Consider the following 18164-nt stretch of genomic DNA (forward strand, 5'->3'; position numbering starts at 1 on the left):
TTAATGGATGTGGCTTTTATTTACTGAAATATTGTACAACTAGCGTCATATTTAAGCATTTATATATGTATGTGGAATTTATTTATGTATTTACTTAAATATTGTACAACTAGCGTCATATTTAAACATTAAAATTTTAATGGATGTGGCATTTATTTATTTACTGAAATATTGTACAACTAGCGTCATATTTACGCATTTATATATGGCATTTCATAATTTATATGATTTATTTCAGCCATGCCATATGACTGGTAAATGCTGTATTTCAACTATTACTTTGTTTGACACATTGGATTTTGCTTCTGTGTGACGCTAGGAGGAGCTAGAAATGTCAGCGTTGTCTCTGCGTCATGACGCTAGGATGAACGCGTCATCTGAATATAAGCGCGCGCCGCGCGTGACGCGTCCTTCTCCCCTGCCTGTCCCCACCAGCGGAAGGCAGCGTGCTCTCTGTTCCAATATCAGTGCTGAGTGAATCCAGAACCATCTGCCAAAATGGTGCGTATCATTCATATTGCTTGATTAGATACCGCTGTGCGGAGAGCGGATTCAGGTGTTAGATTCATCATTTTTGTGTTTAACGGGATTTTCGGTTCGATGTTTAAGGGAAAAGGCCGGCTAGTTTTCCACAAAACAAAATGGCAGCGGCTGTTTTGCGGCATGACTCATTTATTAAAACACTTTGCAAATTATTTGTCGTTGTTTTGTAAATGTGTTATAAGTAGTTTATTACATTCTCAGCGTAATGACTCAAACCAGAGCCTTATTGTTAAAATGTGAGTCGTTTAGTTGGGTTTTCCCGGTTCTGTCAGACCGGGCCGGGCTAACGTTAGCATGTTAGCTCACGATGCCACGTATTGTGAGGAAAAAAATTATGTGTGAGAAAAATCTAATATATAACTCACTGGTAGCCCTTTTTGTAATTCTATATCTTCATATTGTATTTCTACTCCTAGTTATTACGTTTTCCGCCTGTTTGTGAGGGTCTGTGTGTGGTTTTATTCACTTTGCCGGTCGGGTTAACGGCAGGTGTCGGGAGTGTTCAGGCTGGCCGCACGCGAACCGGCACTCCGCAGTCACATGTGACCAGTGACGTAACCAGTGCGTGTCCCGCATGTGCGGTTATCAGCGTGGCCACATCATCATCACGCACGTGGCCGCCTATTGTTTGCGCAAAGGCTTCCGGGAGAAAGGGCGCAAAGCGATGCATATTTATGGAGGTTCATTTATCCGGTGCTTTATTCGCCATTTCGTTTAATGTAACACCGCGTCAAAGTAATGCTAAACAACCCGTTAACGCGTTACTGCCAGTTTATTATACTTTTGACAGGCTCTGCTAAAAGCACGTGACACTTGATATTGAACATGACACATTTGATGTTTATATGTGGATAGCACCATTTGCATCATGTGTTCATACATGTATGTCTCTCTCTCTCTCTCTCTCTCTATATATATATATATATATATATATATATATATATATATGAGACAACATACTGACATTAGAGCGTTGGCGCTTCCTGGGTTCGATTCCCAGGGAAAGCAAGAACTGATAAGAATGTAAATGTGTACCTTGAAATGCAATGCAAGTCGCTTTGGATAAAAGCGTCTGTCAAATGTATGTATGTAAACATTTGAAGATCAAAAAATAAATAAATAAATGTTCCTAAGACAAGAACGGTTATTCAAAATTCATGTATAACTTTAATGAAAGGTTTTGATCCACTTCAAATGTTGACTACTGTGTGTGTATTTTTATTTATTTATCTCACACACACAGGGTCCGAAATTAACTTTTTGGCTCCCCTGCCACAGGGACTGGTAGATGAAAAAATCCACCAGCCAAGCATATTTTTTTTACCGGCCAAAATAATAAACAGCCTTTTTTTGTCACATATGCATTCATTTCAGTACATTTAATTGAGATAATAAGGTATTATGTTGAATACAAACATAAAAAATTGTCCAGAGCAAAATTTGAAATGTATAATAAAAAAATCTATATATTGATCAAAATGAGAGAAATATATGAAATATTACTATCATTGGGGTGAAATCATTTTTTTGTTGTTGTCAGTTTTGTTACCTGACTCATGTGGAAGGGAAAGCAGAACGTACTCGGTTACTTGCGTAACCTCGGTTCCCTGAGAGATAAGGGAACGAGTATTGCGTTGCGAGCGCTATGGGAAAACTCCTTTTCTCGAGAAAAGAACGGCCATGGTGTGTAAAGCAGAAGCAAGCCTGGCCAGCGGCGGAGTATGCTCGATCCGCGAGTGCTGAAGACGTTCTGGGTGCGCGGCCTTTGCTCTTCGCTTCTTCCAGTGGCGGGAGCTTCACACATCCTTTTTCCTCAGTGCCGTCAACAGATGAGAGCGTTAAGAGGCAGAAGAGCGTGTGCGCGTTGAAAAGAGTGCGCTGAATATTTCATATTTTGGTATGAACATTCACCCGCCAGTGTGGCGGATAGCCTTTTGAGATTTACTCACCAAACGGAAAATCTACCCGCATTTGGCACTTGGCGGGTGTTGATTTCGGACCCTGCGACACACAGTAGTCAACATTTAATACAGTATACTTTATTGTCCCCTTAGGGAAATTTGTCTTGGGCTTAGTGTATTCTGCACTTCCAAATCACACAAAAAATAAAATAAATCACATTTCTCACCTAAACAATCCATACATTGGAGCAGAACGTGTAGAAGGGCATCATATTTCACAGCTAAAAAGGCCAACTGTTATTGCACAAATAACTGCTGCATAAACCACAAGACCAGCAATAAATAACCAACAGTAAATAAGAATTATAATGTAAATCAAAAAATAATGTTAGACAATAAGTGCTAACCAGAGACTACCATAGGCTATGCCTTTGTCCATGCCATTCAAGGCAGGCACAAGAGTTGTTAAACCGGTTAAGTCGACATTTTGGCACTAAGTAACTTCTCCCTGAAGGCAGAACCACATACTCCTCAGTATTTTATATATAATATCTCACTGCTCTCTTCCAGGTGAACTTCACAGTCGACCAGATCCGTGCCATCATGGACAAGAAGTCCAACATCCGTAACATGTCCGTGATTGCGCACGTAGACCACGGGAAATCTACACTGACCGACTCTCTGGTGTCCAAGGCTGGAATCATCGCTTCCGCCCGCGCCGGAGAGACCCGCTTCACTGACACACGCAAAGATGAGCAGGAGCGCTGCATCACCATCAAGTCCACGTAAGGCGCCTGGAAACATCATGGAGTTTTAATATCGCAATGCAATTAAATGCATAGAAACATTATCATGCATAACTGGGAATTTTTATATTGCAAGTCTGTAAATAAAATGCAATTAAATGCATAGAAACATTATCATGCATAACTGGGAATTTTAATATTTCAGGCCTGTAAATAAAATGCAATTAAATGCATAGAAACATTATCATGCATAACTGGGAATTTTAATATTTCAGGCCTGTAAAATGCAATTAAATGCATAGAAACATTATCATGCATAACTGGGAATTTTAATATTGCAAGCCTGTAAATAAAGCACAGTTGAATGCATAGAAACATTGTCATGCATAACTAAACCTGGAAATATCAGGAAATTTTAATGTTGCTTTTCTGTCATCAAAATTCAATCAAATAAACTTTTCATCTATGTTATGACTATAAATGATATACTGTAGGGAGTGGTTGTGATATGCATGAGGGCAAAGTGCTGTTTACCTGCCATGTCAGTGCTTTATGATATTGAGTCATACATTTATTTCCCACTCAGAAATAAAATCAAATATTTGTGCATTTCCATGTTGAGAAGACAAACCCTGTGCCCTACACACCCTGTTAGGACCAAAGCCCTGTTCGCATGGGATAAGCATTACCTGGTGACCTCTAGTCATTAGTAATAATTGCGGAGGTCGTCTGTGATCTTAATTTGTAAATTAAAAATTCCCCCACAAATGACCTTCCATATTTCGCCGAACACGAGGTCCTGTGATGATATTAGTGCCGTGTGAATCGGCATCTCTGTGATTTGGCGGGGTCATATATATATTTTTTTCAAGGTTTTTGTTTCCTGTGCACCTTTTTATCCATCTTTCATGAATAATGTTGGAGTGTTTTGATAGTATTTTGGGTGCTGGGTCATATCACAATACATCATACGATACAACTATACAATTTGCAGAAAGAGAAAGCTGAAAATCATAAGTAGAGCGAAAACAAAAAGAGTGATTAGATGGAGATGGAGGACATGTATAACAGCATGTGGTGAGGACTAGGGCTGGGCGATATATCACATGACATTGTTATGCGCATCTCGTCAGTAAAGCCGGTTCCTTGATTAGTAGTAAATCGCCATCACCTGCTCTCAGATGAAGCGGCATTTACTACACAGAGCCCTAGGTCACTGACCAGCTGAGCCATATCGCATTAATTATCGCAGGCGATAGGTCCGTGAACTACGGCTCTGTGTAGTAAATGCCGCTTCATCTGAGAGCAGGTGATGGCGATTTACTACTAATCAAGGAACCGGCTTTACTGACGAGATGCGCATAACAATGTCATGCGATATATCGCCCAGCCCTAGTGAGGACCATTCCTCTGTTTATGATATATCATACAGCTAAAGTCACAAAGCAAAGTCGCGTGTCTAATACTGTGCAAAAGTACAAAGATGTACGAAGAGCGTGTTGTTGAGTTCTCTTCTATTGTGCTTCTTTAACAGCGCCATCTCCTTGTACTACGAGCTGAACGAGAATGACATGGCCTTCATCAAGCAGTGCAAGGATGGGCTGGGTTTCCTCATCAACCTGATCGACTCTCCCGGCCACGTGGACTTCTCCTCGGAGGTCACGGCCGCTCTGCGTGTCACAGATGGAGCTCTGGTTGTGGTGGACTGCGTCTCTGGTAAGTGTTTTACTGTGTTTACTATGTGCATCATACTGTCATTGATGTGCAGCACGGAATGAATCACCAAATTCGGTCTTAAAAAGAACTGATTTCATAGAAGGGATCGTACAAGGTTGTTAAAGTACTTGAATTTGACGTTTTAAGTCCTTGAAAACCCTATTTATGAAAAGGTACTTGAAAAGCGCTTGAATTATTGGAAGGCAATATGTGACTTTAGTTACATTTTATTGATAGAATAATCTTTTCACACAAAATCAACGCTGCAACCCGTCTGATATAGAGCCATTTTGTATGGCTATGAGTGTGATATTGCTCATATGAATATCCAAGTATATGATTCCTATCATTCTTCAGGTCAATCATAAATTCATCAGAGAAAAAATCCGTTTGACTGAGGAAAGCGATATCTTTTAATGGTTAAAGTTACAACAGTCGTTGCCTTTTTTGCACTTTATTTATACCATTTTGTTTCATTAGTTTATTTTTTTTGGTATTTTTTTTGGGGGGGTTATCCATTTACCTTTATTTAGAATTTGAAAGATAATAAAGATATTGTTTTGATAAGTGCGATCTCTGATTGTAGTCCTGGAATTTCAATTTGCAGTGTCTGTATGAACCCTGTCGCACTTTTCTTCAATATCGTGCAGCCCTAGTTATGGCCTTCATAGGGTTTAAAATGTGCCGGTTGCTGAATCTACAGGATGCTGAGTGTGCTTTGTGCCCAGGTGTGTGCGTGCAGACCGAGACGGTGCTGAGACAGGCCATCGCCGAGCGCATTAAGCCCGTGCTGATGATGAATAAGATGGACCGGGCCCTGCTGGAGCTGCAGCTGGAGCCTGAAGAGCTTTACCAAACCTTCCAGCGTATCGTGGAGAACGTGAACGTCATCATCTCCACGTACGGAGAGGACGAGAATGGACCCATGGGAAACATCATGGTGAGAACATGCACTCCTTCACTTAACCTGTGTTTAACATGCTGAAATGGTCTATGAGGAGAAATCATGCACCACTCTGATGAGCTGACGAACAACTACTAACCCAATATCTGAGACCTGTGCTGATCCTCTAGGGATGTTGGTAACACTTTACAATAAGGTTCATTAGTTTACATTAATGTATTAACTAAGAATGAGAAATACATTGTTTTTTCATGTTAGTTCGCGGTGTATTTTCTATATTTTCTAAGTTTCATAATCATTTGTTGAGCAAGTATTCATTACTTCAATGAGCTCATTGTTTCTGCATTAAGTGATTACATTGTTTAAATTAATACGTTTTTTGCTAACTGTGATTTTGATTATGTACATTTCTGAAATGCATAACTTAGACAGTGTCCTCTGATAACAGATCACTCTAAATTGACCGTTCACAAAGACCCACCCTCTTTAGTTACTGTTGCTATGTCCAACAAGCCACAGACTACACATGTTCTCACACAGTGAAACGCACATTGCGGAGCAGAGAGGACACTAACAGACCAGGGTACTTTTGATATAAAACAAAGTCTCACCTTTCAAATTTGGTTATTTAAAAAAAGAAAGAAATTAACCATAAATACGGTTTTGTGGCTCTTAAATGTGTCTGACAGATCACTCCGTTAAAGCTGCTCGTGAACCGATCATCTCTTCCTTCTAGTTCATTTATAGCATCAAATGAACATCAGAAGGAATATTACTGTTTTTTAAAGTTCAAATCCTCCAATGTTAATCTGCTAACTCCACAGACCGGTTTGTCGGACAAAAATGGCGGATTATGATTGGTCAGATCGCCTGTCAATCAAACTCCCTGCAAAGGGTCGATTGTAATGTGGACTCGTGCACTTTCTGTAAAGCTGCTTTGAAATAATGTGTATTGTGAAAAGCGCTATACAAAGAAACGTGAATCAAATTAACTAATGTTAACAAATACAACCTTTGATTTTAATACCGTTTTAGTAAATGGTGAAATTAATATTAACTAAGATTAAATAATGCTCTAGAAGTATTGTTCATGTTAACTAATGAACCTTATTGTAAAGTGTTACCGTGATTTTTAATAGCAATAGCCAATGATGTTCGAGCAGTGATGTAGTTAGGCTGATTTCTGATCCGTGTTTATTCTGTGTTCTCTCAGATTGATCCAGTGATCGGTACCGTGGGTTTTGGCTCCGGTCTGCACGGCTGGGCCTTCACTCTGAAGCAGTTTGCTGAGATGTATGTGGCCAAGTTTGCTGCTAAAGGTGAAGGTCAGCTGAGCCCGGCTGAGCGCTGTAAGAAAGTGGAGGACATGATGAAGAAACTCTGGGGTGACAGGTGAGATTCACCACGATAACACAACAAAATAAACCATAAATATCATTTTATTCATTCATGTGAATTGAGTAATCGTCAAAAGATCTCAAATGCTCAGAATGCTGTTCATTTGATAAAAAAAAAAAAAAATCAAATAAATATTATGAAATATTATTGCAATTTCAAGTTTACTATGTGAATATATAGTAAACTGTAATTTATTCTTGTGATCAAAGCTGAATGTACAGCATCATTACTGCAGTCTTCACTGTCACATGATCCTTCATCAGGTTTGTATAATATGCTGATTTGCTGCTCAAGACACATTTGATTATCAATTATGAAAATATTTCTTTTTTTTTTTCAGTATTTTGATGAACGTAAAGTTCAAAAGATTTTAAAAAATTGAATCTTTTGTAACATTAAACCGTCTTAACCCATCATCTGATTAATGCATCTTGCTGAAAAAACTTGTAGTGAACCCAAAAATTTTAACTTATAAATTACTCGTGCTTCTTAAATTCAGCGGTTACGTGTTACTCATCCTCTGCTACTCTTCCAGGTACTTTGACCCGGCCAATGGTAAATTCAGCAAGTCCGCCACCAACGCTGAAGGAAAGAAACTGCCCCGCACCTTCGCCCAGCTCATCCTGGACCCAATCTTCAAGGTATAAATCTGTTTGCCAACCGAACGAGTAGGGTTGGGGACCGTTCGCATTTTAATCGGTACCCAACGGTACTTTAGGCATGTTTACCTCAATAACTGTAAAGAAACTAAGTAATTTGTAGAAGTGTTATTGACATTATGCCAGAGCTCCCTTGGTCTCTGTCTGCCAATGTCTGATGCTTGAATATTAATAAAAACAAAAATTTTATTAATAAAAAACAAAAAAACATTTATCTGAAATGTTCTGTTTCCCACAAATTCGGTTTTGAATTTTCTAGTAATCAAATGAAGACATAAAACATTAATTTAATTGATCTTTTATATGAAATTAAACTTTTTTTTTTCTTTTTTTTTCAAACATGTGGCACAACTGAGCTTTATACTGTTAAAATTACAACATAGTTGAAAGTGTGATTTATTCCTTAAAATAAATTATTAGTAGTATTATTAGTATTATTAAATTAAGATATCTAAATTCTACTGTACAACAGTAATGAAGTTAAACTGAACTTTTTATTTTGTCGGGTTGTGGTGAAGACCTTTGAGTTTTCGTGTGTTAGTACCTAAAGTACCGAAACAGTACAGTTGGGTACCGGCACCGAATTTCAGATACCGGTTAAAATGTGAACGGTACCCTTTCGCAAATGCAATTAGTCGTTCAGCCCTATTGCCAACCGAAGCCTCGAATCTGTTTTTTCGATACTCTGGTGATCATACCTCACTTCCTCAATCTCCAGGTGTTCGATGCCATCATGAACTTCAAGAAGGAGGACACCGCCAAGCTGATCGAGAAGCTGGACATCAAGCTGGACGCCGAGGATAAGGAGAAGGAAGGCAAGCCTCTGCTGAAGGCTGTGATGCGCCGCTGGCTGCCTGCCGGAGAAGCTCTGCTTCAGATGATCACCATCCACCTGCCCTCTCCTGTCACGGCCCAGAGGTACCGCTGCGAGCTGCTCTATGAAGGACCTGGAGATGATGAAGCTGCCATGGGTACGACAGTCGTTTTATACGTGTCTCTGCTGTGTGCAGGGTAGATCAATGTCACTCATCTCTCTCAATAATTAATTCAAATTAATGCTATTTGTTCAAATAATATCTTGCGCACTACTGTATCAGTGTCTGATCTAAAGCCGGGAAAGTGATCCGTAACTGATGAAAATGACCGTCATTTTTACCCTTCCGGTCAAATATTGTGCTACAAACATAAATAACAGCTTCTTGTCAATGCTTGTAAATGATGGGATAAGTGGGAGAATCCAGAGCTAGGTGTGCATTAAACCATTTGAATGCACACAACTCCATGTCGGGTGGTTCTTTGCATCTGTGTTATGCATTGAAATGGTTGTAATGCACAGTTAGCCTTTGACTATCTCTTACATGTTCTGATTTGGTTGTTCTCGTCACAGGTGTTAAGAACTGCGACCCGAAGGCTCCCCTCATGATGTACATCTCAAAAATGGTGCCGACCACCGATAAGGGCCGTTTCTACGCTTTCGGCCGTGTGTTCTCTGGTGTCGTGTCCACTGGGCTGAAAGTGCGAATCATGGGACCAAACTTCACCCCTGGGAAAAAGGAGGACCTTTACATAAAACCCATTCAGAGGTTTGTAGCGCTCCAGATGCATTAACACTACTGATGCACTGAAATAATGTGAGGTTTTTAGTAGAGCTGGACAACGATTAATCGCATCCAACATAAAGTGTGCGTTTACATAATATATGTGTACTGTGTATAATCACTTTGTATATATAATTGCACACGTGTGTGTGTGTATATATATTATACAGAGTATGTAAGTATGTACACGCATGTAAATGCGCACTTTTATTTTGGATGTGATGAATCGTTGCCCAGCCCTAGTTTTTTGTTAACCGAAAAATAGTTAAATCAAATTTAATAAACTCACAAACACACGTTTTTGGTTTCAGCCGTGTATATTAGGGGTGGCACGGTTCACAAAACCCACGGTTCGGTTCGTATCACGGTTTTAGGGTCACGGTTTTCGGTTCTGTACGGTTCTTGTTGTTGTTTTTTTCTTTTAATCTTTAACTAGGGGTCGACCGATTAATCGGTCGGACGATTAATCGGCCGATTTTTTGCATTTTTTAACATAATCGGCATCGGCCAATATCCAGTATATCAAGCCGATTATTAGGCGGGCGCATCTGTGGGCAGCCTTGTGTTGTTGTTGTGGACGCACGCTGCGCCTAGAGTCATTCTCCAGCAGAGTGAGCAGACCTCATCCAGTGCCTAAGGAAGGAGCTAAGTTCCTTGGAGAAAACTCCTTTATATTTAATTAAAACCTTTTGATATGTTACTGCCAACTTCGAGAAAAAATATGAATAGGCGACATGACGTTCGGTGGATATTGATAGCGTAGTTGAGGTTGCATTAGCACAGCAGAAGGGTTGCTATCATGTCACAACAATAAGTAAGCAAGAATTTTGCAATTACAGACAGAGAATCTGATACTTTTATTTGTTCTGTTTTGTGTGTCTTATATTTGAGAGGGTTGTCACTCAATGCAGAGAAATAAGTAATAAAAAAGTGACCATAGGTTAGTGAAGGACTGGCTTTGCTTTGCTAGCGTCGTCGCTAGGGTTGGGTAACGTTAGCTACAGACAGACCCGGTGCTAATACGGCACTGGTGCCTTAACGACCGTTATTTACCAGACCGAATATCAATGCGTATTTCTGTGCTACTGTTATGCCTGTGCTTCTCTTGGATGCTCTGAAAACGGACGTTAGAAACGTGACGCTAGTCAGCAGTTAACTTTAGCATACTGTTAGCTAGTAGCTGGATTAAACACGGTTAAAATGCTGGCCAAAGTGTAATGTGTGACTGTATTTCACTGTAGACTAGGGGTGGAACATGTAACTGTTATTCGTATTGAACCGAAACGGTACGGGCGTCATGGTTCGGTGTATACATTTACACGGAGAATACATGGTATAAAAATAAATAAAACTCGCGTGCAAATTAATTAATGTACTGCGGAACTACTGTTAGATACGCGGGTTCTTTGGGGACACCTAATCTGTAGCCCCGCCTTAGCTCTGAAGCAGGCTGCGATGTAAAGATTGCAATGCTGGAGTATGGTGTGTGTGTGTGTGTGTGGAAGAGGGAGAGGGAGACTCGGGAGAGGGAGAGAGGGGCGCGGGCGCGATCGAAAAGTCGCGTGTGTTTAAAGTCGCAAAGTGTTTACTTATATTTGTGTGTGTGTGTGAGGCGCGGATGCGATCGAACAGTGGAAACATAAAAACATACTCCGTCATTTTGTTTACAAGACATCATTCAAACTGCAAAGTGTTTAAGTTAACATTACTGTTAATTACAATTTTAAGCAAAACAAATATATTAATCTGAAATGTAGCAAATTAATTTAATTCATTCAGGTACAATTACCAAACATATCTCAAGGTCACAACAAGTGCAGATTGGTCAAGTGTTCAATAAATGTTTTTGTTGAGAAATCTTGTCTATCTTAAGTAATTATTTGTGTTATATTTTATCTTTCAAATAGAGGTTAAAAACAAGCACATAATCGGCCAAATATCGGCCAAAATAAATCGGCAGCATTAATCGGCCATCGGCCGACCCGGATTTCAAAAGATCGGCATCGGCCTGAAAAAACCCATATCGGTCGACCTCTATCTTTAACACTCCAAAAATTTACTTCAGCATATGATATATAGCTGAATTATCTAATTATTAATTTATTTATTTCATAAATGGGGTGTGTTTGCAAAACGCAGCTTCTCATTTCCCGTGGGCTGTGTCGGACAGTTATTTGTCACCACTTTTTGCCAGGGTTGATATTATGTCCCAGCACGGATGTACCAATACAAATAAATAAAACATTTCCAGTTAACTAGCAAAGTATTCGTTTCGTTCGTTTGTTAAATAAGAAGCAATCTAGCGCTGAAATGTGTTTTTTTTAATCAAGTGATCAAAGTGCTCGTTGCCGTTGCGATCAGTGGCGCTGATACAGTGTTCTCGTGGCTCGCGCACACACCGCAGCGGCCGCACATTCTTCACTCAGACGCGCGCTTCAGTCCGTTGAGGAGACTCTAGGCTACTCTATTCGTTCCGATGAAATCACAAAACAAAATTCATACAAATCTGTCCCTGCTTGATATACAACCGCTGATAAACATAATCGGTTTTGATGAAAAAGAAAAATATATACGAGTGCAGATTAGAACTCAGAACCTTTGACACGCTTGGCAAGTTCTGCCACTGGACCATTAAAGTACATACCGGTACGTGGAACAGTCGATCTATGTAGCCTATTTATTCACGTGAAAAAAACAACATATAGCCTAGTGGAGTTGATCTCATTAAATGTCTAAGTAAACCCAGTGTACTATTTAAATCGATTGCTGGATATTGTAATGTTATTCTACATTTGTCTGATTTATGATTTAGCATTGTATTAGCAGTAGCACGGGCACAAGGCTACATTGCGCATGCGTCGAACCGTGCGAACCGCGCGACGCACACACGCACCGAACCGAGACAAGCGAACCGAACGGTTCGGATGTTTTTTCATGTACCGTGCCACCCCTAGTGTATATATATATTCATTGCCAAAATTTCTGGTTAACATGATTAACTCTTAAACCTGGTATAATAAAAAAAGTGTACCTCCTTTCTGACCCTGAATGTCAATTCCAGGACCATTTTGATGATGGGTCGTTACGTTGAGCCCATTGAAGACGTGCCATGCGGTAACATCGTGGGTCTGGTTGGTGTGGACCAGTTTTTGGTGAAGACCGGGACCATCACGACCTTCGAGCAGGCCCACAACATGCGTGTGATGAAGTTCAGCGTCAGCCCTGTGGTCCGAGTGGCGGTGGAGGCCAAGAATCCTGCTGACCTGCCCAAACTAGTGGAGGGACTCAAACGTCTGGCCAAGTCCGACCCCATGGTGCAGTGCATCATTGAGGAGTCTGGAGAGCACATCATCGCTGGCGCTGGAGAACTTCACCTGGAAATCTGCCTTAAAGATCTGGAGGAGGACCATGCTTGCATTCCACTTAAGGTTTGTGCATGAACAACTGTGTCTTTAACACTGGTGTGTCACTTTAAAGTTACAGATGGGTCCATGGAGGACAAAAATGTCTGTCAAACTCATTAAAAATGAAACCAAACTTAAGTCTGTGCTCCCAAGCATTCACATTAAGACCCTTGATGGATTATTGTTGAAGTAAAAAAAAAAAAGTTAAAGTTGGGTTTATGAAAATGATTGAACTATTTTTAAATCAAATATATATTTTATGAAACATGAACTCTAAAACTGCTAGAAGATCAAAGCCATAAATCTAAATAAGTTGATATATGAAAAAATGAGCTTTCAGTAAAATTGTTTGGGTGCAGTACCAGATTTTCTCCATTAGATGCCAGCAAAACTCACTGGGACACAGTGGTTGGATTTGTGATTTGCTGTAGTTTTTCTCTCCAATATTACACACACGTGCACATTTTTATTTCACTCATACAAACCACACTCTTGACATCCATAGCAACACACCCACTCAAAATTATAGCTGCATAATTCACTCTATAATATGCAGAAGCAGAAAACAGAAATAAAACGTGTTTGCTTTATAGGCCAAACATGAGAAAATTGCACCATCTGGTTAAAAAGTGGAGAACTCAAAGGAAAAACGTCTCAGTTTTGAGCATATCGTTGTTGCGTAAACGTACCCTAAAGCAGTGTTTCAGGCAGAGGGTGAAAAGTGGTGCTGCAGCAATGGCCTATACAGTTTATAAGTGTTTTTTGATCTATAAATAATGTAAGGGTATTCTAGCAGACCTCAAAAAATAAAATTATGAACTTGTAAATGTGCATAATATGGGCACTTAAACTAACTAGTTTCTTTAGTGATGTTAACTTGTTTTGTAAGATGGACCCAGAAAAGCTTGTTGTCTGTGAAGCTGATTTAGCAGTAAACTTAAATACAACTATCCTGATGTAACCTATAACCCGTCGATCTCGATCTCCAACAGAAATCGGACCCCGTTGTGTCATACAGGGAGACGGTCAGTGCAGAATCGGACCAGATGTGCTTGTCCAAGTCCCCCAACAAACACAACCGTCTCTACATGAAGGCCAGGCCGTTCCCAGACGGTCTCGCCGAAGACATCGACAAGGGTGAGGTGTCGTCCCGCCAGGAGCTCAAGACCCGCGCCCGTTATCTGGCCGACAAATACGAGTGGGAGGTCACAGAGGCCCGTAAGATCTGGTGCTTCGGACCCGACGGAACCGGACCCAATGTCCTGGTGGACGTGACCAAGGGAGTGCAGTACCTGAACGAGATCAAGGACAGCGTTGTTGCTGGGTTCCAGTGGGCCACTAAAGAGGTGAGAGACGTTCAGGATGAAATATTGCATTATTTAATGAGTTTTCGCATATCGTATTTTTCTTCAGTATCGTGCAGCCCTGGGTTGTGTTAATACCTCTTGTGTTCATGTCCTGGCTGGTCTATGATGAGAAATCATGCACCACTCTGATGAAGTGATGGATAACCCCTACCACTAATATCTGAGACCTCCACAGACATGAACACAGTCAGATCTACAGACAATTGTTCCTGGACATTCATTTTGAATATTTAATTACAATTAGGGGTGTCATGATACACTCGTCACGATTCGATACAAATACTGAACTCACGATATGATAATCACAATATTTTTAGCCTTCATTAACATATTAAAGCCTTCGAGTCTCAGAAGACTTGGATTTGGATTAGACCTGATTATTTCACGATGCCTTTGACACTCTTAATGGACTTTAAATGGAGAGACTGAAATCTCTCAGGTTTAGATTTTATTATAATTAGGGGTGTCACGATAGATGAGCAACGATCTCATGATATACTATCGCAATATTTTTTTGCCAAAATGAAGTTTTTATTACTATCAGGACCCACAAATATTCTCCCACTGTATTATACATTATATTCAACATTATATCTAGTATTGTAGTAACATGTCAAACTCTAACCTTTATTATAATTTTTTTGATTTGTTGGATCTCTTGCACAAACTCTCCCAGTGCTATTATTGCACTTTACATATAACAATAAACCATCTAAAATGCTTTGAATAATCATACTCCTAAAACTAAATGTGATATGGTGATATAAATTGTGTTTGCACTTTTATTTTGAGTGCCGTTCCAGCGCGTCGTCCTCAGAGGATCAATGCAGTCAATCAGTTTTGAAAGGCATGTCAAAATGACTATTCCCGAACTCTAAAGGGTTACTCATCCAAGAAAAATTAATTTTGCATTCTCATTCATGTTTTTGCATGTCGCTTAAGCATTTGAGCATGCATGTTATCTACAGTGTGTGCGTTGTAGATCTGTTCATATTAAGCCTTCGTGTCTCTTCAGAAGATTTGGATCGGACATGATTTAATGATGTCTTTGAAAAGACGGAAAGCTGAGCCTTGCATAAAATTAGTCAATCACAAATCATCGTCGCATTTTTATATTGTGATTTATAATGATGTATCATTACACCCCGAATTCTAATAAATGTTAATGCTAATATTTTAAGACTTGTGTCCTCCCTGTGCTTTTACTTTCTTGCTCCTGATGTTCAGCTTGATTTGCTGAGATATTGAAGTGTTGTGAGTGAGAAGGACGCATGCTCACGGTCCTGTTTCTCTCTCTCCTCAGGGTGTGCTGTGTGAGGAGAACATGCGTGCCGTCCGCTTCGACATCCACGACGTGACTCTCCACACGGATGCCATCCATCGCGGCGGTGGCCAGATCATCCCCACGGCCCGCAGGGTTCTGTACGCCTGCCAGATCACAGCCGAGCCCAGACTCATGGAGCCCGTCTACCTGGTGGAGATTCAGGTGAGGAGATTCACCTGCAAGAATCATGAGCTATATGCACTTCATCTAACGGCATGCTTGATATACGTTAGTTACTTGCATTTACGCGTTACGTTTAGGGTTTCCCGCGCGAGGTACTTAATGTTGTACGTTGCCATGAAGTTCACGCGCACATGAAACTACTACAATAGTACCTCGATGTTTTACAAACACACCGTGAAACATTGCAAAAATAGGCTGAAACGATGTAAACTTGCTCTCACTTGAAATGTGTCCCCACATTAAGTCCTTGAGTTTGAAGTTAACCGAGGTGTGGGAACCCTGGCTCATGTCCTGGCTGGTCTATGATGAGAAATCATGCACCACTCTGATGAAGTGATGGATAACCCCAACCACTAATATCTGAGACCTCCACAGACATGAACACAGTCAGATCTACAGTGTTGGGTCTTGAAGGACAATTGTTCCTGGACATTCATTTTGAATATCAAATTATAATTAGGGGTGTCATGATGCATTCGTCACGATTCGATACAAATTCTGAACTCATACTAGCGTTTATCATATGATGAGTGTTTCTCACCCGCATCTCTCTCCCTCTCTCATACACACACACACACACACACACACACAGTGCCCAGAGCAGGTGGTCGGCGGCATCTACGGTGTGTTGAACAGGAAACGAGGTCATGTGTTCGAGGAGTCACAGGTCATGGGAACGCCCATGTTTATCGTTAAAGCCTTCCTTCCCGTCAACGAGTCTTTCGGTGAGTAACCGTTCCGATTCCTCTTCAACTGCTGCTTTCTTCATTGCATTTAATAAAGTGTATATATATATATATATATATATATATATATCTCATTTTTTTAATAAATATTTTAATAACATTTTTGCACTTTAATTTAAAAGTGCATTTTATTTTTTATTTTTTTAAACAAAAGCATTGTATATTAGAAGTAGATTTTTACCAAAATGCACTTATTGACAAATATTTAACGACTCGTTTAAGTCCCATTTTCTGAATCTAAAACTGTCTGTTTCTTTGCTGATGTCCTCTTGTCTGTGTGCAGGTTTCACAGCTGACCTGCGCTCCAACACCGGCGGTCAGGCGTTCCCTCAGTGTGTGTTCGACCACTGGCAGATTCTGCCCGGCGACCCCAAAGACGCCGCAACCAAGCCTTTCCAGGTCGTGGCCGAGACACGCAAACGCAAGGGCCTGAAGGAGGGCATGCCGGCACTCGACAACTTCCTGGACAAGTTATAAACCGTCTCCCACTGTTAGCCCAACTTCTGCGCTTTACTCTCCTCTCATTCCCGTCTCGTTCCTTCCCTCCTGCACTCGCTTCCTTCCCTCAGAGTACACGAGAGGGACTGGACTGTACAGGGCACAAACATCACATTTCTCACATGCAAACAGGGAAGTCAAGTGGATTATGTAAATCTAAATAAAGAAAATAAAAATTGAAAATTGAAAATTACTGGAGTGTGTGGCGCTTCATTGCTGGTCAGTTCATGTGTTGATTTCATGTGTTTATGGGCTTTAGGTGCAGTTTTGCCTTTTCTAGTCTGTTAAACATTTCTATGGTATAACTTTTAAGTTCAAATAATAGTCTTTATGAACCATGTTCACAATAAGACAAGAATTAATGCCCTGAATTTAAAGCCTTTAAAGTTCTGGTGGTGAAGATTATAATTACAGTAGTCAACATTTGAAGTGGATCAAAACCTTTCATCAAAGTTGTACAGGAATTTTGAACGATGCCTGTTTTTGTGTTCGGACAAATTTGACCTTTTTTGATCCACTTCAAATGTTGACTTGAGTTTCCCCATTATAGATCATATTCAGACTTTATAAAAAAATAAAAATAATTGTTTACTTTTATTTATAATGAAGGCATAAGGTTAATGCATTAATGAATGATACTTTTTACAGTTTGATGACTTCATAAATACAACTGTTCATGTTAGCTCAGGTCTATTAACCTGATAAAACTCAATATCAGTAAATGTTAAAATAAGGATTAATAAATGCTTGAAGTATTTTTCATTGGTAGTTAATGTTAAGTTGAACCTTGTTGTAAAGTCTCATGACTCAATTCTAGTTATTTCAGTCCATAATTTTACTTTCATGTAGGCAAGAAAGTCATTGTAGCAATTATGTTTATTTTGAATTCGTTTTCATTTTAATCAGTGTATACATTTAATTTCAGTTTTAGTTATTTTAGTACAAGTCAACTTTTATTAGATCTTTACTTCAATCGATTCTGTTTCAAGTTCTTTTTTCCTAGTTTACGATCTAGTTACCCTTAATTGAAACACTTTTAATACACTCATCAATGCATGTTATTCCAAGTCTAACTTTTTATTTTTTATAAACAATTATGAACGAAGCCATTTACAACTATAGCAAGACCTAGCACAAAAAAAAAAAAAGAAAAAAAAAAAAAGAAGGGTTTACGAGA

The 18164-nt window shown here is 39.8% G+C and overlaps 1 protein-coding gene across 1 annotated transcript; it reads left to right on the forward strand.

The window, feature by feature from the left end:
• Nucleotides 1-349: 349 nt before the first annotated feature.
• On the forward strand, nt 350-17180 carry eef2b (eukaryotic translation elongation factor 2b). The gene is made up of 13 exons (XM_082172998.1): nt 350-501; nt 3015-3229; nt 4725-4906; nt 5635-5846; nt 7024-7202; nt 7744-7849; nt 8586-8838; nt 9255-9450; nt 12527-12893; nt 13862-14215; nt 15540-15722; nt 16336-16468; nt 16773-17180. Exons 1-13 carry the CDS (start codon nt 499-501, stop codon nt 16964-16966), a joined length of 2577 nt encoding a protein of 858 aa, XP_082029124.1. The 5' UTR covers nt 350-498; the 3' UTR covers nt 16967-17180.
• The last annotated feature ends 984 nt before the right edge of the window (nt 17181-18164 follow it).

Source organism: Leuciscus leuciscus, assembly GCF_965113295.1.
Source record: "Leuciscus leuciscus genome assembly, chromosome: 6".
Classification (NCBI taxonomy): Eukaryota; Metazoa; Chordata; class Actinopteri; order Cypriniformes; family Leuciscidae; genus Leuciscus; species Leuciscus leuciscus.